The following is a 25,863-nucleotide window of genomic DNA, read 5'->3' on the forward strand; positions in this document are numbered from 1 at the left end:
GCTAAATGGGGAGGGCGTGGCTCCCAGGCAAGGTTTCCTGGAGGACTGGTGCTGGACCCGAATCCTGGTTCTCCCCGTCCTCAGGGGTGTGGTCTGATTCGCAGACCTCCCCCACCAGATTCTGATTCAGTTACTGGGGCTGGCGCCTTTCTCCAGGGGAACCTGGGCAGGGCAGGTCACCCCGGGGGTAAGTGGGGTGCTGTGTCGGCAGGCCTGGCGTTACTTTCAGGGCGGCCCACCCCGCTTCCGGTTTCTTCTCAGTGGATGTGTCGTGTGGGTGCAGGGAAGAGACACGCGGAGTAAAGAAACACCGAGACGCGAGCGGTGCCTCTCTCCCCTTCCCCAGCTGCCCTCATCCTTCCACCTGGCTCCCTCCTCCGCAAACCCACCTGCTCTGCACCTCCACTCGCTCTCAGCCTGTGTTAACCGGCGTCTGTGAGCGATTTTCCATCAGAGCAGCAGAACCTAGGTTCCTCCCATAGGTTCCAGATGTACCATTTCCCCTGGAGGCTGCTGTCAGTCCTGGCCGTGCCCTCAGCCCGAGTTCCCTTGTCTGCACAGAGCCCCAGTGCAGCCCCTCGGGGGGGCTCGCTGCTTTGAGGATGAGCCAGCTTTATATATGTGAAGGCACTAAATAAATGAGTAATCACAAAGTCTTGCTTCCAATGTGTCAAATGCGTAGGGTGACTGAGATTACACTTGAACAATAACTTTTTTTTTGCAAAAAAAACCCCAAATATATACATTATAAACTAGAGCCGGTGGGACTTCTATATTTTTATAGGAGATCTTCATGTAGGTGAATCTTGCAGCTCTCACCCTGATGAAGTCGGCCTCAGGTGTGAGAATTTAGGTTTGTTTTTACCACGTGTCTTCTGCCCCAGGCCACGTTTTCACTGTGTCTGAGGAAGGAGTCAGTAGGAAACCCACGGCACCCACGGCCTGCCCGGCACCCACGGTGCCCACGGCACCCACGGCGGTGCCTGGTGGGCTGAGACAGCTTAGGAGGTCCTGTTTGCTGGCACCGGCCGCGTGCTTCCCTGGAACACGGCAGCAGCAAAATCCCAAGTCTTTGCTGAAACTGCTCTCAGCACCGTTGTTTTCTTTCTCCCTTGATCGGTCCCCAGCAGGGCCAGTGAAACCAGCTCGTTCTGAGAGACATTGAACTTTATCGACCTGGGTTTTTAAAGCTTGGCGTTTCCCCCGAGAGGTTAGTCACACTGAGAAGGTTTGCCCCTGGGTGGTGAGTGACCTTCCCTCCCCTGCCCGGTGCCGACCTCTCCTGAGGGGGCTGCTTTCCTGATTGAGTTGGGGCCTCTCCTCTGGTCCCACCTGTGTGACGAAGGGGCCTGAGAACCACTTCAGCCCCGGTCCCCACGGCGATGCCCATAGAGATGCAGAAGCCCGATTCTGCTTGAATCTCAGATGAATAACGTTTCGGTGCAAGTATGTCCCGTGCAGTCCTTAGGAAGTACTTAGGGCAAAAGGTGTCCAGTGTTTATCCAAAATGCAAGTGTCCCCGGGCGCCCTCTGTGTCACTGGCAGTCCCACCCGGAGTTAGTAATTGTTTTCCCAGGTGTTTGCTCCTCCCGTGGATCAGGTGATTATGTTACTCAAGCCTCTCATTAAGGTCAAGACCGTCCACCAGGGCTTTTGGCCTGTGCTCCCAGGATGTCCTGGAAAGAAGCAAGCCTGGTGCTGCTTCAGGGTCCAGCGGGCTGGGCCCTGTGCCTGAGTTTCTGTAGCAGACGCCGATGCAGGGGCGATGGTGGGGTCCTCGTGGCCAAGCGAGGTCTGTGGGCCGCGGGGCACTGGGACACGGGGCCCTTTCCACTTGGTTGTCCGTTTCGTTCCCGCAGTCGATTCAGTTGTAGCCTGGCGCCAACATCCTCAAACCACCATCACCCCCGCCTTTTATTTTCTGGAAAAAAGGCCAAGGGGTCAGGCACACTTGACTGTTCAGACCTGCATGTCCAAGACGGGTCACCTGCCCAGGGGGTCCAGTGGCAAAGTCACCCTTGGAAAACAAGGAATTCCTAGCATTGGAGCATGCCAACGTTTGGCCTTTCATCTGAAACTACTATGTGTAAAATAAACAACAAGGTCCTACTTTCTAGCACAGGGAACTATATTCAACTTCTTGTAACAACCTATAATGAAGAAGAATTACGTATATGTGTATAACGCAGTCGCTATGCTGTACACCTGAAATCAGCACAACACTGTGAACTCACTCTGCTTCAGTTAAAAAAACAAACCCTCCGAGGCTCAGGAAACGCGGGCTGTGCGCACGTCCTGCATGCCAGCAGTGGCTGGAGTCTAAACGTGGCCGGCGCCTGCCGACTTGGGGCGTGTGGCTCGGTCCCTCGCGCCTCCACCCGCACTCAGTGCTTCCCTATGACCTGCTGCCCCCCAGGGGTTCACTGATTGGCCGCTGTGCCCTAGACGCTGGAGGGACAGCAGGGATGGACAGACCCCCTGAAATGCAGCATGGACAGGAGGAACTCGAGATAAAAGCATTTCAGAGGCAAAGAAGGGCTTTAGAGAAAAGGGACCGGGTGGAAGCGAACAGTGGGGGCGCAATTTTTTTCTTTTTGGTTTTTCTTTTTAAAATAATTTCAAGCAGAGGGTGGGATGCACTAGAGGGGGCACGCCAGGGCCTGGTAGTGTCTGCCCTGAGCTGAGCTCTCCATGCGCCCATTTCTCAGATGCTGGCACTGAGGCCCCTGCTACCTGAATCCCAGGAATTTTCTGGGGCCCGGACTCCTCCTGCGTGGGAGCGCTGGTCCAGGGAGGCCCCTCAGCAGCGGACGCGCAGCCCCTGCCCCGGCCTGGCCTCCCGTGAACCCGGCAGCTGTTCCTCTTCATTCAGTATTGATCCCCACCTGTGAATGTGATGTCCCTTCCCGTCCTCTCTTGGCCTGTTTGCCCTCGGTGTCTGCTGGGCTCAGAAGTCAGAGGGGAAGTTGTAGTTCTTACTGGAGCAGAAGCCACCCAGCGCTCACGTCCCCCTGTCAGGGCAGAAAGAAGCCACCCAAGCCTGGAGTGACCAGACCCACCCCGAGTCCGTCCCGACCGCTGCCACGGCCCCCCACCCCTGGGGGAGGGCTGGGCTCATCCCTCTGCGTCTCTGTGCTGCACACTCAGAGCCCCGGACTCGGCTCCAGGGGCACCCAGGGCTGCGGTCCTCATTCCAGTCACCTGGGAGCGTCTGAAGACAGGTCGATACGGGACATCACCCAGATGGACTGAATCAGACCTTCTGGTGCCAGGGTTTTCCTAAAAGCTCCAGGTAACTTCCCTGTGCAGCCAGGATACACTTCATTGGAACCTGGGACCTAGTTGGAACCAGTTATGTCTTTGCAACTCTGTAATATACAACTTATGTTTATATTATAATATGTTACAATAATTATAAATAATTGTAATATGTTACAATAATACACAGGTGTTTCTATGTTATGATTATAATTGTGACTGTAATATATATCGCATAATGTGTATATACAGTGTATAATTATGCCAGGCACTGTTTTTTTGTGCATCAATGGTGATTGAGTGAATGCATGAGTGAACGTGTCCGTATGAGTTGCAGCCGGGCTGGCTGGGACCTTCCTAAGGTGGAACCAGGAAGCCCCAGACCCCACCCTCAGCTGCAGCTCTCTCTGCCCTCACCAGATTCTGCACCTCTATGGTTGGGAAAACAAGCTGAAATTATAAAGGCATTTGGCAGTGAAGACAAAAATACTCATGTGCTCTGAAATTTCAACTGAGAATTTTACTGGGTGTTAAAAAAATTAAAAAAATAAAGTGAATGAAGCCTGTTTTAAATAATAAATTGAAAAATGAGAAATAATAAACTGTTTAAGATATTTTAAAAAATTCCACTGGGGGGTGAACTTTGGAAATTCTGATTGAAGAAATAAAATCTTCCTGCGTGATTCGGATGCTCTGCTGCTGGAGATGGGTAGCCTGGCCGGTGACCCCTCCCAGGGAGGGAGAGGGGGTCTGCAGGAGAGGGAGACAGGAGACAGAGGAGGCCAGCATGGGTGGTTGGGTGGTGCCATCGTTGGTTCTCAAACTCAGGGCCCAGGGGCCCGTGGGAGCTGGGCCGGTGGGAGATGTGACGGTACCGAGTCTTTTGGTTCCATGGAGAGGGAGGGCGTGCGGGCCAGAGGGGTCGCTGGAGCTTGGTCCTACCCCGAGGTGCCATGTGGCTGTCCCCAGCAACACCAGGTTCTCCTGATAGCCGCAAGAAGCCAGAAATCCAAGTTGTCATATGAAACTTCCAGGTTCATGACATTCAAAACCCTTTGCAGGCCAACAGAACAGCACCTGTGGGCCATGCGACCCCAGCCCCTTCCCCGAGGACGGTCCAGATCCTCTGGGCAGTAAGGGAGCCCCTGAGCCAGGCATGGTCTTGCCTTTCCCTTGGGGGTGGGGGTGGGGCTGCATTCCTTGAGTGGCTCCTGTGGTTTGCTGGGCTTTGCGTGTGCCCGCGTGTCTGGTGAGTCCCCATGAAAGTCCATGGACCTGGTGGCTGCCTCCAGGACTGACTCCACAGGCTGAGTAGAGAACCACTTGCAGGGGTGTCTGCTGTCCTGAACTCTGAACATAAGTGGTGGGCAAGCAGCCTTCCCGAGCTGAACACAGAGTTGGCACTGGGTGACCTGTGTCCTACCTGGGACTTCGCCGTGCTCTGCCCACCCTGCCCCGTAGTGAAACAGAGCAGGGGCCACGCCCCAAGTACCTGGGGTAGCTGGGCAGGTGAGCGTCCTCCTCCCCACCTCCTTCCCTCCTACTGTGGAATATTTCTGAGAAAGAAAGTGTAATATAGTGAACGTCGGTGTCCCTGCATTTGTCACAGTTTGGCATTCCATCCCGTGTGCGGGGACGGTTTTAAGGAGACCACACGTGGCGAGGGGCATCGCAGGCCCTGTGCACCCCTTCCCACCCCTCCTGAGCGTGGCGTGTCTGTCCCCACCAGGGCCTCTGCACCTTCACTCCGCATCGTGCTCACGGTCTGTAGAGCTGTTTGCATTTTTCCAGCCCTTGTGGAAATGACACCGTGTTGTTTGATTCATCCTCCAAACCCCTTTCCTTTCTCAGGATTCTGTGCATCGTGGGGGTTCATCCCTTCTCACAGCTGTGCAGTCCGTGGAAAGAACACACGGCTTGGACAGGCAGAGCCCGCATGACGAGGGCGGCCTGCGAGCTGGGTTGCCCGGGGCAGCGCGTGTTTGCAGGGAGCCGTCTGGGCGTCTTTCCTGTGCGAGTGGCCTTGGCCTCCTCAGTGCAGGCGCTGGTTTGGCACACCCCCCCTTCCCAGCAACCCGGGTCACGCTGGCTTTTATCCTGACCTTTCTGGACACCTGCCCACAGCGCTGGGGGTGTCCCAGTGGGTGGCCTGCTCCCCGAGGTACGTCCTGCTGGCAGCCGTGGTCCGAGGTGGCGGTCGGCGCCCTGACCTGGGTCCTGCAGGGGAACTCTCGCTGCCCGTGGGGCAGGGGGAGGCTGCCACAAGTTCCCGGGGCCTCCAGCCTCCCACACCGGCCTGCGTCCGACCCGCCTTCCCCGCGCTCCTGGGCCTGGGGGTTGTCTCGTTTGTGAGCCCGGCCCTGCTTGCTGGGTCGGCCTTACGGTGCCTGTCATTGCTCTATGTTTGCAGCAGGGGTTATCATAGCAGGAGCTTGGTGCCCTTCTGACCTGCAGCCTGCACTTCTCCCTCTCCTGCTTCTCTGTTCTCCAGGAAACACAAAGGCAGCCTTTCCTCTTGCCTTGAGACGTTTCAGACTGCCACGGCGGCCCTTTGGTTAATCCCCGTACACCGTGGGCATGGCCGCTGCTGGCCCCGGCTCCTTCTAGGTGCCGGGGCGCCCAGCTCCGGGGCAGAGCGCCAGGGCCTCCACTGGGTCCTGCTGGCCGCCCGGCTCAGGCTCCGGGATGAGGTGTGTGCGCGACACACACTGGTCACCCTGCCTGTGGTCACGCCCACAAACGCAGGAGCTGCGCTCTAACGCCCGTGTCTGCCGCACCCGGGTTTCAGTCTTTGGTGCTCACGTTTCCCTAATATCTGTTCTCCCCGCCACCCCACATAGGCACGACCAGCCATGCCGCGCAGCCCAACATCCAGCGAAGACGAGATGGCCCAGAGCTTCTCCGACTCCTCGGAGGACTCGGACTCGGACAGCTCCAAGGAGGAGACCATTTACGACACCATCCGGGCCACAGCGGAGAAGCCGGGCGGCGCCAGGACGGAGGAGAGCCAGGGCAACACCCTGGTGGTCCGCATCGTCATCGAGGACCTGCAGCAGACGGTGAGCTGTGCCTGCGACTTGGGTCAGGGTGCAGCGTGCCCTGAGCCCACGGTGCCTCGGTCACCCTCTGCCCGGCGGGTCCTGGTGGCCCGCACGCCCCCTCCCACCAAGCTCCCCGCCCGCCCGCCCACCCCATCCTGCTGCTCCCGACCTCCGCCCTCCCACCCCCCTGCCGCCGCCAGTGTCCGCCCCACCCTGTTCAGTGAGCACCTGCCGGGAGCCCAGACAGAGGCCAAGCCTCGGGGACACAGAGACCAGCCTTGCGGGGGCAACGCACACCACAAGAGCCTTGGCAGGCGGGACCTGGGGTGCCCTGCCTCCTCCCTGCCACTCCGTGCCCCCCCCACTTGCTGGGATGCAAGCTCTGTCCGGCGTGCCCTTCCCAGCGCCGCCCACTGGACAACTCCTGGTTGTCCCTCGAGGCCCCAGCCTGATGCTGTTTCCCGAGCTGGTCCCCTCGCAATCTCAGGGCTGCTTCTTGCCCGTGGTCCTGCATGTCCCCCTGCCACACACTTGCTTGGTGCCTGTGGGTCCTCGGTAAAGGGTCTGCCTCCCCTGGAGGGTTGGCTTGTGGGGCACCGGCAGGGCTGGGGTCGTGGCCCTGCTGTGCGTGTGGCACCTGGGCAGTGGGCGGCTGAATGGACCAGCGGAGCCGGTGAGGGAGGGTCCTCGGCCACGCCCGCCCCGCACCCCCCTCCCAGGCACTTTTATACTCGACTCTGAGAATGCGTTTCCTGTGGGCTTTCCTTCCTTCTACTGCAAGTCCGTCACGGCTCCTGGATGTAATTGCAAACCGCTCAAAGCAGAGGTGAGCGCTCAGCAGTCCTGCCTCTCCCGGTGCCCGGCAAGGGCTGAGGGCTGAACTCACACCGGCCACTCCTCACACGCTTCGGGTCGGTGCTGCTGCTGGTCTGGGGTGCTCTCAGTGCTCAGGGCATCCACAGGGTGGTACCCGCTGGTCCTTCTAACATTTACTCGGCGACCTGACCTTTTGAGTGTCTGTGATGAGCCAGGTGCTGCTCTGGGCAGCAGGATGGAAGCCTCAGATGGCGACTAAGGAGGCTTTGTATGGCGGTGAAGGGCTGGAAAAGTAACCAGAGTGATGGGTGGTGGGTGATGGTGTGGGGGGTGACGGGTGGGTGATGGGGGCAGTGGGGTGGGGACCTCTGCCAGGCTGTCAGGTTACCCGGCACGTTAAGGACGATGCCTCCAGGCCCCCCAGGGAGACCGCTGGAGCGTGGCGAGTGGGGGGCCCAAGGGGGTGGTTAGAAGGAGGTCTGAGCCAGGGAGACCGCTGGTTCTTCAGGCCCTGGGCGGCTGCCTTGCACCACCACTGCAGGAGGACGGGTCAGAGGGCTCTGCCCTGCCTGCTCGGGGTCCTTCCTGTGGAAGGGGTGGTCTCTGCGTCGCCTGCTGCCGAGTTGTGCTTACAGAGAGGTGTTGAGGTTCTCGCGTGCCGGGTGCTGGGATGTGGGGGTGAGCGCCCAGAGCGCCGCCCAGGAGCACAGCTGTGCGGGGGTGAGCGTGCGTGAGGCCTGTGGGCGAAGCGGGAGGGGGAGGTCTTTCCAGCCGTGGTTCCCTGTCAGCGGGACCTCGGGGACCAGGAGGGGTTTCGCTCCGGGGTGAGAGGGTGCCTGGGGGGGTGGCTGGGTGTAGGGTGTGGTGTTGGAGGCCCTTCGGGCTGGGCTGGGCTGGGCTTGAGGTCCTGGGGTCGCTGCCAGAGTCTGAGTGCTGGGTGCGGGGTCTGGGCACGCCGGGGGCGGGGCTGGGTCGGGTGACCTGAGAGGGGCTTCCCGGAGGCTGGCAGGTCGCAGACCCCCGGTCAGGCTGAGTGGGCGCCTCTGGGAGTTGTTGTCTCTTGGGAGCAGGTGACTGGATTGTCGGGGGGCAGCCCTCTCTGCCCCAGGCCTGGGTGGGGTGGGCTCCCCTCCAGGGGCAGGACTCAGGGCGCCTGGCCGGACCTTGGAGCATCTCCTGTCTGCTCTGGCGGTCTTGGTGTGCCCGTGAAGACCCCTCCTGTTAGGGTGGGGTGTAAGAAGGTGGGGGAGGCAGGCTGGGTCTGTGATGTGGCTGGGACGGGCGTGGACGGCCTCTGAGGTGTCCTGGATGGGGAGACCCCATGCTCTGCATTCAGCCTCTGTACTTGGAGGCCCCACAGCAGAAGGGGCTGTGCTGGAGATCAGAGGAACCGGCGGGGAGGCCGCTGCGCCACCTCCTGGCCATCTGGCGCAGGTGCGGTCCCTCGGCCTCCCCCAGGCCCTCACCTCCTGGCACCCCAGGGTCTAGAGAGAGGGCTGGGTCTCTGCTCCCCCTGCCCCAACGCCTGCTCTTGGGGGCCCACCCCAGGCCGGGAGCACCTGTCACCTAAGAGCAGGGTCAGAGCTCAGGGTCCCCTGAGCCCCTGGACGGAATCCGGCTGCACTAACGCAGTGGCCTGGCCTTCACCTCCCCTTCTGTGTCATTCACATCTCTTGTCAGACTTACGGGAGGGCACAGGTGCCAGCCCACGGGCAGTGGTCAACACGGTGAAAGTTCCAGGCGTGTCCCCACAAGGGTTGCAGGCGATGGGTGGCCGTGTGTGGCTGGAAGCGCGTGGGTAAGGCTCGGAGCACACGCGTTGATAAAACCAGCATGGTTAAGACGGTGGTATTTGAGTATAAAAGGAGGAAACGCCAGTCATTTCTCTGCCCGAGAGGCTGTTTCCAGATAAACCTGTAAAGTTAACAGAAGCGATTACGAAACACGGGTGGCTGGAATCTTTGTTTTCGCTTTTGATTGCAGATTTTTTTCCTCCTTTCTTATTGCCATGAGGAACGAAATGTTCTCTCCCTCTACGGTTTCGGGCGGATTAAGCTAATTGCTGTAGTAAGCAGACCTCCAAGCCCCAGGCATTTAACACAAATGTTTTATTTCTCTGTGCTGGGGACTGGCAGGGACAAGGAGGCGGGGGTTCTGCTCCCCGCAGCTGTGCAAAGACTCAGGCTCCTCCCGCCTGGTAGCAGGTCTGCTCCCCGGGGTCTCCGGTGTCTGCCCAGAGAGTGGGGAGGGAAGAGAAGACTCGTGGGCCACATCTCTCCTCCCCACTTCCCTTGCTTCCTCTGGAGGCTGCCCCTGACCGCATGCACCTGGCCACAGAGGAGGGTGAGGGACAGAGGTTAGCTCTGCGCCCGGGAAGGAGACGGTCACAGAGGATGGAGAGCAGGCAGCTGGTTGCACACGCACACGTGTGCACACATGCACACACGTGCACGCACACGGCCTCCCTCTCCTTCCCCATCCTCCAACTCTTGCTGGTGTAGAACTCCGCACGTGGTCACCGTCCATCCCACGTAACGGCCGTCCAGCTGCAGACCTCAGAGCCTGGTGTCTCTCAGTCCCCCTGCCGGGTAGACAGTGACCTTTTCTTGTCACGGCTCTTTGGCTTGTGCCACCTCTGAAGTGGGTGGAATTGATGGTTCAGGGTTTTCTTAGGAAGAGGTCCCGAGGGCAGGTCTGAGGACCAATGGTTCTCGTCACTGGAGGTCGTCATGCTCTTTTTGTTTTGTTTTTAGTTTTTTTTGTTTTTTTTTGTTTTTTTTGGTGGGGGAGGTAATTAGGTTTATTTATTCGTTTATTTTTTAATGGAGGCACTGGGGATTGAACCCAGGACCTTGTGCATGCTAGGCATGCGCTCTGCCGCTGACCTACACCCTCCCCCCCCACCCCTGACATGCTCTTTAAAGTCACCTTGACCCAGTGAGTCCTGGGCCACTGCCCCACACAGGACACACGGGGTGAGGACCCTGTGAACCTCTGGTCACAATGTCTTCATTCCCAGGTCTGTACCCGAGCTTGTTTTATGTGTTTCTTTTTTTAATTTTAACTCTTTAATTAAAAATTTTTTTTAGTTGAAATATAGTCAGTTCACAGTGCTGCGGCTGTTTCTGGTGCGCAGCATCATGTTTCGGTCACCCATGTGCGTGTGTGTACTCCTTTCCGCGTTCTTTTTTACTGTAGGGTCCTACCAGATACTGAGCTTGATGCTAACAGTGTGTGTTTCTGTGTAGAGAGTATTATTTGATACCTACGGTTGATCCGTTATTAACACAGAGCTCAAGGCCAGCAGCCTGTAACTCACCTGAGTGTAGCTCACCTGACACACGTGAGTCACAGCCTTCCCGCCGTGAGGGCATCAGACCCCACTCAGCACTGTGCAGGGGTGGGGGGCATTTTAAACAGAATTGCCAATGAAAAGCACAGAAAGCCTAAACGGGGCGGTGAACAGACCAGGATAAGGACACTTGTTTATAAGATCACAGCCGACACAGGAGGCAGAGGGTCCTCTGTCCAACTTCACGTCTTGCCCACGTGCCTGTACGTGGTCACAGAGGTGCCGCATGGATTAATTCGAGGTTCCAAATACATTTGAGCGAGGAGGCAAAGTCCCAGATACCGAGTCTATGAGGAACAAGAACCAGCTGTGTGCTTGAATACAGCTCGTGGGTGGTTCTCCTGGGATGTCTTTGGGTCCCAGTTCCTGCCCCACCTCACCCCACGTCTGCGGGGATGTGGCTCCCTGGTCTGCTTGCACTGACCCTGCTTTGGACATATCTTGTTGGTGACTTGATTCTTTTTCTTTTTTTTTAACTGGATTCCTGAAGAATTGACCTTGTTGTAGCAAAGTGTGTTACAGCTCAGTTGGGACAGCAACCTGGATCCTGGCGAGAGACCAAGCAGCACTCAGAGAGCTGGAGAACTCAGGTTTATTACGCCGGCGGGCCCAGAGGAGTTAACACTCCAAGCTCTGGACCCTGTCTGTAGGTTTACACAGGCTTTTATAGGCTGCTAGTCCATACTTTGCAACATCATATGTAAATAAGGTGTAACAAAGTTGACTAATTAGGAATGAGCTTTGTAGAAATGGACCAACCAGGAGTGAGCTCTATGCAAATGAGGTGCTACAAATGGACCAATCAGGAGTTAGCTCAGGGAACCAATAGAATCTTAGGGGTAAGTTCCGCTTTCTTAGAAGCAAGCCGTTTCAGAGGCAAAAAGCAACGCAATGCCATCGGGCCAGGGAACCGGATGGTGCTGCAGGAGAGTAGTGGCCCTGCCTGGGGGTCCTGCCGGTCTTTTTCATGGGGCTTCCCGCCTCAGCCTCAGCCTCAGCCTCAGCTACGAGACCAGGGCGTGTTTAGTGCTGGCTCTTGTGCTTTCCCGGGAGCACGTCTGACCTGCAGGTCCTGCTTGTCTGTCTCAGAGTTTTCCTCCTCTCTCTCTGTTAGCCGTTGCGTTCTCTGTTTCGGGGACACACCTCCTCTAGCGGCCTTTCCTTCCCTGGCTCCGTCACCTTTTCTGTGGTTGCTCTGGTGCCCTGGCACTTCCCTGTGTGCGCCTTCTCTCTGGTGCCTCCAGGTGCGCCCACTCTCCTCTGTGCCTGGTGGTGTCTGATCTACCTCGGCCGTGTTGCGCTGCTTCTCCATTTGTGTTCACAGCTCTGCACTCACTCCTGTTGAAAACTGTCCTTGATGGCTCATTACTTCCCTCCCACGAGGTCCTGAGACCCGCTTTCTGACCAGGACAGAGGAGCTAGGTGTCTGGTTTTGGGGAACCAGCCTTCTTTTCCCCCCAGGTCTTTCCCTGTAACGTCTCTCTTACTTCTGTGCGTTTCTCCCGTTTCTCCCGTGGCTCCCGTGGTTTGCCAGCGACTTGCCCCGTCTGCTTGTTCTGGTCTCCTGAGTGAGTCAGGCTCGGGGGCTGTTTCTGGCCCTTTTGGACAGAGAGGCCCGGGCAGGGAGGGCTGCGTCTTTCCAGAAGGTCCGGGCTCCTCTTGTCTTCTGAGACTTTTTGGTGCAGGAAGCTGTCCGTTCTCACGGACGGTCACCCCACCCCCCAGAGCACCCCCATTCAGCGGGGAGACTGACTGAGGGTCTCTGCTGGACAGTCAGCCCGGGGGTCTCGTTTTGTCTCCCGAACCCCTGCCCAGTCAGAGGAGGGAAGAGAGTAGGATCTCGTGTCCTTCTGTCCAGACTTGAGCATATTGATGCAAAGTGCCCGGATTTTTGTCCCCACCAGGACCACTCCCGGGGGTGAGGGTGAGGCCACAGTTGGGTTCCCTAGGGCACTCGAGAGGGGCGTTCCTGGCCTTGGCTTGTGCCTGTTTTCCACTTTGGGTGCTTTTGGGGGGTGACCTTTATTTGGGGTCACAGGTCGGACTTGGCTTTGTCCCTTTTCCACCCCTGGGTGCAGCCCTGCTCATCAAAAGCCCCTCACTGGTGAGGACTTGGGTGACCCCGCATCACGGTGTGGACCTGTCCTTACGCTGCCAGGTGTCAACCATCTGAGCTCCTGAATTCTCTTACACATCGATGCTGGAGGGGTTCAGAGGACTGGGGAAGCACTCCTCCGGGATTTCAGACTCCAGACCTAAAGATCTGAGCTGGGAAGGCGGAGGAAGGGGGTGCATGTTGCTCCCGGGGGGCCACGCCCCTCCCCTGCCCACCACCTCAGCGGGGCTGCCTGTGTGCCCGGGGCCGGCACCGAAGGTCTCTGAGCCTGGGTCCCACCTGGGGGTGAGATGTGAGCCTCAGGCTGGGCGCACAGCTGGGACCGGGCCACAGCCAGTGCCCGTTGCCTGTCTGTCACCTCCATGGCTGTCCTTGGTCAAAGCTCGTCTGCTGGCAGTGTCACCCTTGAGACCATCAGAACAGGGGGAGTGGCCGTGGCCATCTTGCTGTTGAGCAGCTCCATGGGCCGCCGGGCGAGGGCGTGGGACGTCGGGGAAGGTTGTCACGGGCTGGATCTGACACAGGTGGGCTTATACCCTAGAAGGTGTTCTGTCCACGGGTGTGGGTAGACGGGCCTGGGCTCCTGCCTGGAGGGTTCCCGGGGCTGCCAGCGGGTTCCCCACCCCAGTGCCCGCCCGCCCACGGCTTCTCCAGAAGCTCATGTGGCAGGTGGTCCCTCTTGCGCGCCAGTTGTGGTCCCTCCCCTGGTGAATGAGGTCACCCCCTCCCCCCCGGGTGATCTGAACCTGCTGCTTCCCCTGCGTGACTGCTGTTCCCGCATTTCACGTGTCCACTGGGACCTGAGGGGCTGAATCTTAGGTGGAGAGCTTCTGGCGGTCACACCACTGGTCCTCCTTCCAGAAACGCTCCCCCAGGGCCACCGCACTCGGATGAGCAGAGTCCTGGGTGCAGGTGCGCGGGCCTGGAGGGCATGGTGGGCGGGGAGGGACCCTGGGGGCGGCTGGCGGGCATGCTTCTAGTCTGCATCATTGCAGATGCACGAAGACCTCACTGTGATGCCGAGCACTGGTCAGGAGCCTTGGCCTTTTGAGCAAGAGTGCCACGTGCCAAAATCAACAGAAACTACAGATCTTGCGTTATTTCTATTTTGGGGCACGGCGCACCGGAAGTGGGAGCAGGGTGGCCCAGGACACTCACTGGCATTCAGCCTCCCCTGAAAGTCACAGCACGAGGACGGCGCAGAAGACGACAGAAGGGGACGGTGACGTGCCTTCGGGGTCTCCTTGGGTGTGTGTGTGGCGTCAGCTCCCGCGCTCACCTCCACCCAGGGGTGGGCACCGAGCCATCCCCAGAAGCTGTCAGCCCGCACGTCCGTCCCCACCACCTGTCTGAGCGCGTTAACGGACGTGCCGGCCGGGCTCCCCTCCTGGCAGAGGCTTCGGGGAAATGTCTCTCCTTTTCTGCTTTAATCAGTGCTTCCATTTATTACAAAAATGCGTCTTCAGGTTTATCTGATTTAGGAAAAAGCGTGTCAGCAGCTATCCTGACCCCTCAACCACAATTTATTTTGGTTCCCATTCCCTCTCTCTCTCACACATTCTCACTCTAATTCCTCCCCCAGAACAGAAGCCCGCCCCATCCCTCATCCCGCCCCATCCCTCATCCCGCCCCGTCCCTCATCCCCGCCCCATCCCGCATCCCTGTCTCCCCCGCCCCATTCATCAGCTACCTGGACCCTTCCTGATCCATCACTTGCTTCCAAGTGAACTGTCAGATCCGCTTGATCCACTTGACCTTGGCCCTCCTGCTTATCACTGAGGATCAAAACAGAATTCCAAGAGCACAGAGGGTCCACCTCCTCCCGCCGCAGGTTTTTAAATCCCCACTTTTTCCTGTGGTTGCAGACAGTCACCATATTTGCGTGTTAATGTCCACGGCTTCCCGTGTTTTTGGATATTGGGAGGCCTTCGCCTGTCTTGGTGGTTTTCGAGCCCATCTCCTCAGCTGGTAGCTGAGATTCCAGCCCCCTATTGCTGGCCTCTCATTCTGCAAAGACCCCAGAGGTGGGCGTGCGTTGTGAGGGAAGGTTCTGGAAGGCTGTGCCAGATGGCTTGTCACCTGGGGGAGCTCCATTGGAGCACGTGGCTGGGCAGGTGCCCAGTTCTTCATGATGGGCCCCTCAGGAGGCAGGCGTCTCCTTTGGGAGGTAATGACAGCCTCTTCGTTCCACTCCCAGGAGTCTGTCCTTGATTTCCTTGGGTGGGTCTTTCCAGAGGGGACGCCGTGGGTTGGGTGGACCTCCTGCACGTTCTCTGTGGCATCCAGGCACGGGGCGAACGGAGAGTCAGACGCTCCGGGCAGGAGGTGTGGGTGTGCCGAGCCCCGCCCCTACGGCCCGACCTCCCGGCCGTCCCTCCTGCCGGCTTGTCTCGCATGCAGACAGGACTCCCTTTCCTGGGGCCTCTCCCCTCCCTTCGGGATTTCTCCACCTCTCAGGGTGAGGCCGCCGTGACCCTCTGACTGGTGGGAGGCCCTGGGCTCACTGCAGACTCTCTGCACCCAGGACCCGTTACCACGTCTGTCCAAGGACGTCCGCGTGTATGATCACGTCTCCAGCCCGACCTTCTGTCCAGGGCCCGGACCTCATTTCTCCCTGGACACGTCTTCGGTTGAAAGCTCAGAGATCCCTCGACACACAGACGGACCAGCACGGGTGCTGTGACCCCGTCCTCCTCCCCTCTGAGCCTCCAAACCTGGCCCCGCTGATGTCCCCTTCTCAAGTGGTCACCTTACGAAAAGCCCAGCTTTATTGAGGTGTAACTTACAGGCTCGGTGCTCACTTGTTTTGAGGACCCCACGCAGCAGTCTTCAGTGAGTGCTGAGTCGTGCCAGCACCATCGCCACCCAGGTTTAGAGTCTTGCCACCACTCCCTTGTGCCTGTTTGCAGTTCATCCCCGTCCCCGCTGCCAGCCCCGATGACTGCTAACCATGTTGTGTCTCCGGGGCCTCCCCTCCTGGGTGTTGCACGTGGACGAGTCACGCTGCTGCTGCTTTCACGCGGCGTCACGGTTTTGAGGTTCGTCCGCAGCGTGGCATCTGTCAGTGGTTCGTTCCGTTCGCTGCCAGGTGGTTGCTCCCTGAGTGGCTGGATCCACCCCCACTTGGTGGCCAGTTCGGGTTGCTCCCACCCTTCGGCCGTGAACCTTCTCTGATGCCGACGTCAGAGCCAGGATTCAGGAGTTATCCCGGACCGGTCCATCGTCCCTCAGCCAAGCCACTCCCAAGTCCTGCCCTTTGACCTTCTGAATCCCTTTGAACCTGGGTCACCGTCTGCACCCCCACCCAGCCCTGTCACTGCCACCTTTCTCCTGGACCAGGGGACCTGCGGACCACGGTCTCCTCTCAGCACTTGTGCCTACTCAGTCAACACAGCTGCCACTTTGTGGTTGAACCCGCCCTGTGAGTCCCTGCTGTTCTTGGGATAAGATCAAATGCACACGGCGCCCCTGCTCCTCCCGCTGGCGGACCCTCTGTCTTCATGCTCCCGCCCTTCCCCGCACTTTCCTCGATGTTGACCTCACAGTTAAGCACGTGGGTGGCTGGGCAGTGTCCCGCTCCACAAGGGTGACCTCTGAGCCGAGCCCCAGGTGATGAGGGGTTAGCTCGTGACGATCTTCGCCTGGAACCTTCTAGGCAGAAGGTCGCGGGAGCAGCAGGCCTGAGGTGGGAGTGAACTTGGCCGGCGTGTCGAAGCAGCAGACAAGAGTGAGGCTGCTGGCCAGAACGGGGCGCCTGGCGGGGGGGGAGTGCAGAGGGCCTGAGGTGGGGGTTGCGATTCGGTGCAGGGAGTGACCTCATTTATATTTGAGAAGGGGGATCTTGGCTTTTCTTGGGGGAGGATGAAAGGAAGCTCCTGCCGGAATCCAGGGGGACGGGGGCATCGATGGCGGCAGGAGCAGGTGGGGACCCAGCGACAAGTTGCTGATGACAAAGTCAGGGTCATCAGAGGAGAAGTGGCCTTTGGACGACGGTGTGCTCTGCGGGGAGGGTCCTTAAGGATGACTTGATCAGCTTGTTTAGGGGGATTCAGTTTATTTATTTGCTTTCTAGTGGGGGCACTGGGGGTTGAACCCAGGACCTTGTGCACACTGAGCACGCGCTCTGCTACTGAGCTCTACCCTCCCCTCCAAGACTTTTCTTTTAAAAATTGAGAAGTAATTCACGTGCCATACACATTGCACAATGAAAGTGTAAAATTCAGCAGATTTTAGTAAATTCACAGATGAGGGTGCCCCCGCCACAGTCAACCTCAGGACAGGTTCGTCACCCTGAAAGGAGACCCCACACCCATTAGCAGTCGGTCCCCCTCCCCCCAGTCCCTGGCCACCAGCTGATGCGCTTTCTGTCCTGGTGGACTTGCCCGTCTGGCCCGTCCATGTCGGGGGGATGTGGCGAGGTGTGGGCTAGGGGGTCATGTTCTCTCCTGTCTGTTGGGCAGCCCCCTGGGGACGAGCCCACTCCCCAGATAGCACTCACCGCACTGCCGCCTTCAGTGTCTCCGTTGAATGACCTCACACGTCAGCCCGCAGCCCAGGCGACGGAGAGACAAAGAAACACTGTGTCAAAGCACGTCACCTTTGTGCTGCCGTTTTGTTTTTAGCTCATCTCGTCCCAGTGTGCTCTCTCTCCTGCCCGCTTGTTTGCCGACCACAAGGAAATTCATTCGGTGTTTTAGACTTAATTAGGGAAAAAAGCCATCAAACAGGACTCCGTGGGCAGAAGGGTGGTGTTGATAATGCTCTTCAGCCAAGAACATGTTTACCGGCTGTGGCGTGTAGTCTGGGGCCGACGCCAGCCCAGCCAGGGAAGCCCCCAGGAGACTGAGGGTTGCCTGAGATCCCAGTTTGATGGTGTTTTTTTTTTTAATTTAGAGAAAATTAAAAATACAGGAAAATACAAAGAATAATATCATAAATAGACACTTTTATTGTTTATCATGCAGAATTGACAGCAGTTAGCATTTTGTCATTTTTTAATCATAGCGTTAAAACATTCCTGATTAAAATCGAAGTCTCTGTCACCCTCCTGCCCAGTCCCCTCTGCTCAGAGGCAAACGCTGTCGTGAATTCACCGTGAGTCCCTCCTGGCCCTTGTTCTCCTTTTCTATGTAGCAGTGATCACTAAACAGTGCTGTGCTGCTGTGTAAAAAGGACGTATGTACCTGGTGTCATACTGAGCATGTCATTTACAGCTTATGTATTTCCTCTTGGTGTTAAGGTTTTAAGATTTGTCTTTATTGATATTATCCATCCACCAGTCATCCATCCATCCATCCATCATCCATCCACCTATCCACCCTTCCATCCATCTCTTCATCTCTCCACCCATCCATTCATCCATCCATTTGTCCATCTCTCCACCCTTCCATCCATCTCTTCATCTCTCCACCCATCCATTCATCCATCCATTGACCTGTCCACCCTTCTACCCATCTATCCATCTCCCCATCCGTCCAGCCATCCTTTCTGCATTACAGAAGTATACGGTTTGGGTCTTTGACCTCTGCTTTGAGCAGCCCTGGCGTGTTCTTCGCAGTAAGCGTTTGGGTCGCTGGCAATAAAGCATGGAATCTGGTTTGCTTTGTGGTTTCATCAGGTGGTTGCTAAGGGCCGGGCCCCAGCTCCCCTCTGCCCCCACTCCTCTGTGATGTACTGATAATCAGCCTTGCTGTCCTTAAACAGGGTGGTTAACACGTCACAGTTTTAATCAGGAAGTTGGTGAGTCACCAGTTGTTCACAACGAGGGGAAGGCTCAGGCCCCCCGGGAAGACCCGTCCCCAATTGCAGGGGATCGTCATTCGTCTCATGTGGAGTTGGCTCAAGGCCAAGAGGGGCTTCGTTTTCATCTGGATCTTTAGAAAACAAAAAGTCAGTTTAACCAGCCTCAGGTTTGCATGTGGTGAGGGTTTTCGGCTGCAGCTTCCTGTGGGAAGTTAGGCTGGGGCCTTGCCTATAAGCCTACAGGCCCGGCTCGCGGGGTCCCCGTGGCGACGGACGTCTGAGCTGGTGCAAGTCCCACGTTGTGGTGAGAAGACTGTGGTTCAGAGGCCGCCCCGGGGAAGAGCAGGTGCCTCCTCCTCCCCGGGCCCCAGGCTGATCCGAGTTATCCAGGACACGGCAACGCCAGGGCGGAACCATCGGTGTTTAATTTTCTGCGTCAAGGCGCGGGCGCAGCGCTTTCCCCGCACCTTTGCTCTGAGTTTGGGTCTCCACACCACCTCACACCAGGGTCTGGGCCTCTCGCCTCCCAGTTCCGACTCTTCTCCCCCAGACTTCCTTTCTGGGAGGACGGGAGCTCTCATTCCACACGGTCAGTGCAGCGTCTGTCCCCGTCTGGTGAGGCCACTGCCTCGCCTTTCTCCCCTCCTCCCCCCGGAATCCGCGTCGCCCCCGCCCGGGAACCTTCCTGAGTCATGGCTCCGCTGTGGGATCGGGTTGAAACTCACCAGCCCCTCGAGCTGTTGATTTCATCGCCACTGGTGGCTGTGATGCCGGGGCTGTCCCGAGGTTTGGGGTGAGCCTCTCCGGGCTTGGGGCTGCTCGTACCCCTCCAGGAGAACGCAAAGAGGCAGTGATGTGTTTAACACGCTTTCTTGGCCAAGCTGGCGGGTGCGCAGTGAGGGCTTCGTGTCTGCGGCCAGGGTGGTGTAATCCTCCCCGCCTGCCCTCACTCACCTCCACATGCTGCTCTAGGAGGCCTGCTTTAGTCAGCATCAGGTCCTCCGTGTTGCCCCAGGCCTGCCTGAAATCGTGGGAACCCACCTCCTAGGAGGGTGTGCCTCTCTGACCGAGCCCCGGCCAGGGCCTGTCCGTTCTGATCGCCGTGACTGTGGTAGAGGACCACTCGCTAGCCCCGCCAAGGTCGCCAGGATGCACCGTCTGCCCTTTGCTTCCCCACAGCTGCGGGGCTGCTGTTAATCTTAGATTGTTCAGAAAAGTGTTATTCTGATTGGAAAAAAGAATCCACGGCTGCATTGGCCTCTCTTAGCGTTTCAACATTCAGACGCACTAGCGTGGCCCCTGGACTTGAGCCTTCTCCCATCACACTGTCCTTCTTGGGCAAGGTCAGGGTCACCCACCGTTTCCTCATTTCACATGAATCCCTTCAAGTGTTGCCTGTGACAGCGTTTCAGTGTTTGATGTCTGCCACCATGTTTGTGCATGGCAAAAAGCATTATTTCATTTGGACTCCACCACCAAGCTATGCACTTTTAAATGGCTCCTGGCAAGTTCTTTTTATTATGGGTCTTTCCATGCATCCTAAAAAAATTGATGTGCTTACTGAGGGAAAGGGTAGAGCTCAGTGGTAGAGTGCATACTTAGCATGCACAAGGTCCTGGGTTCAATCCCCAGTGCCTCCATTAAATAAATAAAATAAACTAATAAACAAACAAATAAACCTAATTACCCCCCTAAAACAAACAGAAATGTATATTTTCTCTTTGTGTTTAACTTGTATTTGGTAAGTAATATAAAAACATTACCATCTTTAAGATATGAGAAGAATGCATTGAGAGATCTAAGTAATGTATAAAAACTTTTCTGGAAAAAAAAAAGAAAAGAAAAAAAGAAATGTGCTTCTTTTGCAATGAGTGATGTGCTCTGAAACCTGGTCTCTTGGAATGTCCTGAGTTCACGAGCGCCTTCAGAGAGGGGTGGTTCTTCTCACCACGGTCTGTGTTTCCGGCTCCGGATTCCGCATGGGCGATGCAGGAAGGCTCCCCTCGGCGCCACGACCCCCAGCGCTTCGTCAGTTCTCTCCCCGCCCCAGCTCCTCTCGATTTCTCTGGGTGGCGGTCAGGAGTGAGCTGCATTCAAGTCCCACCTGAGGTGCGGGAGTGAGCGGGTGCGCAGAGGCAGGGCACCGGGCAGATCGTGTGATTCAGCCCGTGCGTTTCTGCCCTCGGCCTCGGCAGCGCGGTGTTGCGGTGCACATTTTACATAGGGTAATAGTTACCATTCTTCCAAGCTTTGTCTAGACACTTCTCACCCTTATAAAATCTTAAAAAACAACTATTGTCGTCTGTCTGCATTTTGCAGGGCCCAGAACTGATTTGGAAAGCAGTTTGCTCTCTTCCATAAAGCTCACTTTCTGTGTTGTTGTGAATCAAAACAGGCTGGTCCAGCTTCTGCCTTCAGGCCTGCCCCTCCCCGGTGTGGTGGGCGCATGACCCCAGAGAGCAAGGTTTTGTGATCCTCCGTGGATCGTGCCGGTTAGTTGACCACAAAAGTGTGGCCCAGCGTGGCCCTCTCTGAGCTGCAGAGACTTGGCCGTGGTCGCAGTGTGACGGATGGAGTTGTGTCCCCGCAGAGTTGAAGTCCTGACCCCCAGCCTCTCAGAATGTGACTGTGTTTGGAGAGCGGTGCCTCTGAAGGGGTGATTATAAGGTACAACGCAGTCACTAGAGTGGGCCCTGATCCCCTAGGACTGGTGTCCTTACAAGCAAAGACGATCAGGACACAGACACACACGGGGGACAACCACTGAGGACACGGGGAGAAGACAGCCGTCCACACACCGAGAAGTGAGGGAGAGACGCTCTGATGTGAGTCTCAGGGATGGTTACATCTGTATCTTAAGCCTTCAGCTCAGCCCAGAGACACCGGGCGGTTTCAGAGGGACCTGGATGTTTCCGCAGTTGGGGTGTCACAGCAGGAGATCCGTGAGTGACGGTTACCGACTCCCACCTGTCAGTCAGGAGAAAGGGAGGAGTAACACACAGGGGTCCCACCTCCCAGGAGACAGAAAATGCAGAATGGAGAGGCTGTGACCCACTGGCTGGACAGGAGGGGCAGGGATCGGCGGGATCAGCTTGGACGGCGGTCTGTGGGCAGTCAGACCGTTCCCTGGGTTCAACCTGGGTAGCTCAGTGGTCAGCTCAGCCTGGGGAGGCCAGAGAGAGGGCGAGTCCTGGACCCTGCTGGGAAGTGTGTGTGCTTTCAGCTGGCAGACAAGGAGAGGAGGGGACGGTCAGCTGGAGGCACTGGGGCAAAGGGACACACATGGCCTGGTATTCCAGAGGATTGCATGAGAGTGGTCTGGCACTGCTGGAGTATGTGTGTGTGTGTGCTTGTGTGTATATGTGTGCGTGTACATGCGTGTGTGTATGCAGGAGCACACGTGTACAGCGTGGGGGCAAGGGCAGCGGCGAGAACTGTCAGACAGGACGCGTGTAGTAATTGGCTTGGGCGGGGACATGGATGGCTGCTTGTGGAAGTCACGTGGCTCCGAGAGGCACACAGGTGAGCTGGGGGGGGGGGGCCTCTGGAGTAACCTGCTGAGAAAGGACAGGGGCTGTTGGGTGACGGTGGTGGGACAGGCCAGAACTCATACGCTCCGGGCAGTAGAATAATCCAGACTTATCCAGAAGGTGTGGGACAAGGCAGCCAAGGGCACCTCCTGGGCTTCTGGAGTGGGCAGCGTTCTCGCCACTGAGCCTGGGGAGGCGGCTCGTAGCAGTCGGGAAGGTTTGTCGTTTTTTCTCAAGTGTTGTCTTTTATTTCCTGCAGCTCCCGATGGGGGGCCAGGGCGGTGGAGAACCATTGGGGTGGGTTGCGTTGTTGGGTCGGGTGTCGGCGGTGCACAGCCGGCCCTGGGGTCACTCGTCTGTTAGCTGGCACCCAGTTCCCCGCGCTTCCCTGGTCTGGGAGCTGGGGCTCGCGGTCAACCCCTTTCTTTGGACCTTTGGACCTTTAGACCCAGAGCCCTGCAGCTTTTCCACCACTGGCGGCTGAGGGGTTGTTGGTTCCAAGTTCTTTGTTCAACTTGTGAATCCATACAGGGTGAAAATCTTTGTCTGAGGGGCTTTCTTGTTTTCCAGGGGTCTCTTTTGTGCATCCTCCCCGAAGCCCAGCCGCTACCGGGAAGGACACTGCGTGCGCAGCCCTCCCCTGCTTCTTCCCAGAGACGCAGCCACAGCTGATCTCCCCAGCCTCCCGTGCCTTCAGTGTGGTCACTTTTCCTGTTTTTAAAAGTACCTCGGAGATTAGCCTTTACTTCTTTGAAAAAATTACATGGAATCTCCCAAATTGTGTCCTTTGCTACGGGGTTCAACTGTTTCTCCCCTGTAACTGTCAACGTTCAGCACTGGGGCAGGTTGGCTGGTGACTGGGAAGTCTGAACAAAGGCAGTGTCTCCTGGTCCACGAGGAATCTGAATATAAGTATCCTCTTCCGTTTCCTCACTCACTGTTCAGTATTTTGTAATTTGTCTGCACTGAGGGTGGCGCTGTGTGTGTACGGAGAGAAATCGTGTGTCAGTTAAGCTGTAGGGACGCAGTAGCCGGGCAGACTCCACTCAGGTTCAGACTGAACCTCCGCCACTTTCTAGGCGTGGCGCCTTGGGATAGTTACATGGGTCTCTGGGGCTCAGCTTCCTCATCTGGAAAATGGGAATAGTAATGACAGTTATAGCCCTGTTTTAATACGTAACTATATTTCAACTATAGTTATTGTGCAGCAATAACAGTGATGTCAGTAATAGTGATAATAATAATCATACTCTCGAATCGTGGTTGTGGCGAAGGTAATGCAGTCAGCACAATTTTTGGCATATCAGGAGCCAATAAATGTCAGCCGTGGTTGTGTCATCATCATGATCATTGTCATCACTGTTAAGTTCACCATCACCATCATTATCACTGTAACCATCACCACCATCACTACCATCACCACCATCACTGTCATCACCACACCCCACTAGGCTCTGAGCTCTTTGAGGGGCAAGAACCCCTATCTTTTGCAGAGGGACACAGTTCAGTCCATACCAACATGTATTGTCTATGATCTGTCTGACCCTTGAAACAGCCCTGCGAGTTTTTTAGTTGCTGTGGTTTTCATCACAGAAACACGGGGACTGCTGGGTTGGTAAGTTTGCCCAAGGTTAGTATATGCAGCTGGGGAAGCCTTTCTGAACTTCGAGCTCCTGCTCCTTCTAGAAGTTTCTCACTGGGGCCCTCTTGGCGTTTTAGGGGGAGCAGGACGTTTCTTCGTTGTGCAGAGCTGGCCCATACAGCGTGCACACCCAGTGTCCCCAGCCCTGCCTGCTAAGTGACAGTGGACACCAGTCTCTGGGATCATCTTACAAATGTCACCAGGCCCCCGGGAGGTGACTCCCAGACTCTGCTCTGCTCGGCACGCACCTGCTGGAGGGATCCTTTCTGCCGGCCGCAGGGAGGGAGCTTCAGGCCCTCTTTGGATGCTGGTGTCTAAGGGAGCTTGAGTTTGGGGGTTCACACAGTGGGAACCAGAGGCCAACCACAATTCCTGAAGCAGGAATTGGCAAGATATCCACGGTCCCACTTGGTCACGTCTGATGGAGCTCATTTGTTGTGCTGGAGTTGGCACACATTCTTCTCACTCAGCTAGGGATGGGCGGGGGGTGGGGTGCGGCTGGCAGTCACTGAAGTGGACACCCAGCCCCCACGCAGCCTCGCAGCCCGTGAGGAGCTCTGAGCCTTATTCTTGAATTCAGCCTTTGACCCTGGAGAGGGACAGACGGCGCATTCATGCCCGTGGATGGTCAGGTTTCCCAGCAGTGACTTCGGGCTGCCGGCTGGACCAGCCTCATTGTTGACAGTAGCAGGATCATCTTACCCAGCAAGGAGGAGTCACCCGACGCAGAGCGTTAGGGAGACACTGGGGCCGTTTGCAGCCTCGGGTGTGCAGAATCTCCCCAAGGACAGTCGGCTCCAGCCTCATACCCAGTCAAAGCTCCCTGGTTCTGGATGCTTTCATGGTAATTAAGCAAACATTTGAGCCCTGCTGATGGCCACACAGTAGAATATAATTTTAATTTAATCAAAATTTGAAGTCATGGTTATACAGGAGAAATTAGTTTGCTAGAAATCGACACATTGTAACTGACTATACTTCAATGAAAAATTTTAAAGAAAACCAAAGAAACCATGGCTGGAAGCTCGGGCTTGGCCTCGGGTTTGTCTTCCTGGCCTGCTGGCGGGTCTCACAGGAGGGACCTGGGAGCGTGACCAGCTGTGTCCTCGGGTTCTCAGCGGTGCTGTTACGCTTTTGAAAAGTGTTCGTGACTGGTTTACAGGCACCGTCTGTTCTATTCAGCTTTTTCAGAGATTAGCTCTTGTGGCAACTGGTCTGATCTTTAAATCAAACCGTTTTTCATAATGGCCTTCCTGTATGGTTTGGGAGGGGTGACGCCGGTGTTTTCACTGCCGTTATGCTCAGAGCTGGGGGTGCACAGACACTCTGCCCTGGGCTTTCGCATCAGTAAGGTTGCGGGACTCAGGTACCTGCCATGTCAAGAGAGAGCGATCGATGTGAACATTAAGCCCCGCTGTAGTCTGCTCGAGCCCTGGTCATCAGTGTGTCCCCCAGACCGGCTGCAACAGCGCCACCTTCAGACTGGTGGGAAGTGCAGCTGCCGGGCCTGAGCCACCTGCTGCTTCAGACGCTGCGCTGGGTGGGGGGGGTCAACAGCTTGTGTTTTAACAGGGGCAGGAGTTTGAGGAGCTCCATGCAGGTGAGAACTGCCCAGGGCGGCAGGTGGTTAGTGATGACCAGAAACACAGTAGGTCCCGGAGGTCAAAGTCAGCAGTGAGAGCTGAGGCCTCAGAAACAGAGACTCAGTCTGAGCTTTTCCCCTTTTCTATTTCCCAACGAGGTAGGAAGGTCTGATCTTTCATCCTGAAAAGCCAGGGGGTCCAGAGACGGGATGGAAGCACTTTGGCATGTCCGGCCATGTGTCCCGGGGGCCTGTGGCATCACTAATCCGGGGTCTTTGCCTTCCCCTACAGAAATGCATTCGATTTAACCCCGACGCCACGGTGTGGGTCGCCAAGCAGCGGATTCTGTGTTCCCTGAACCAGAGCCTGAAGGACGTCCTGAACTACGGGCTGTTCCAGCCGGCGAGCGGGGGGCGGGACGGCAAGTTCCTGGACGAAGAGCGGCTCCTGCGGGAGTACCCGCAGCCCATGGGCAAGGGCGTGCCCTCCCTGGAGGTACTGGTGACCGCCTCTCAGCCTGGGTGTGGTGGTGGCGGGAGGGCCTTCAGTCAGCTCCACATTTAATTTGGGTTGGGAAACGACTCTGGGATTTTAAAAATGATTTTGTTGGGGAGGATAGAGCTCAGAGGTAGAGCACGTGCTTAGCATGCATGAGGTCTTGGGTTCAATCCGCAGCACCACTGTTAAAAAATAAATAAGCCTGGCTACCTCCCCCCTCTGAAAAACAATTTAAAAAGCCAAAAAAAAAAAAAAAAAGAGATGAGGAAGAAGAAAATGAGTTTT

The 25,863-nt window shown here is 56.8% G+C and overlaps 1 protein-coding gene and 1 long non-coding RNA gene across 5 annotated transcripts in view; both read left to right on the plus strand.

The window, feature by feature from the left end:
- The window catches only part of SHANK2 (SH3 and multiple ankyrin repeat domains 2), a 494,838-nt gene that overhangs the window by 62,101 nt on the left and 406,874 nt on the right, over positions 1-25,863 (plus strand). For all 4 annotated transcript variants that reach the window (XM_064492018.1, XM_064492014.1, XM_064492017.1 and 1 more), the window contains exons 3-4: positions 6,099-6,317; positions 25,372-25,575. In XM_064492018.1, coding sequence (XP_064348088.1) covers positions 6,111-6,317; positions 25,372-25,575 — 411 coding nt within the window. In that variant the 5' untranslated portion in view covers positions 6,099-6,110. The remainder of the gene's footprint in view (positions 1-6,098; positions 6,318-25,371; positions 25,576-25,863) is intronic.
- LOC135322627 (uncharacterized) lies at positions 21,885-23,196 on the plus strand. Its single transcript, XR_010383286.1, has 2 exons — positions 21,885-22,072; positions 22,426-23,196. It is a non-coding gene; the product is annotated as an uncharacterized LOC135322627 (long non-coding RNA).

Source organism: Camelus dromedarius, chromosome 12 (assembly GCF_036321535.1).
Source record: "Camelus dromedarius isolate mCamDro1 chromosome 12, mCamDro1.pat, whole genome shotgun sequence".
Lineage (NCBI taxonomy): Eukaryota > Metazoa > Chordata > Mammalia > Artiodactyla > Camelidae > Camelus > Camelus dromedarius.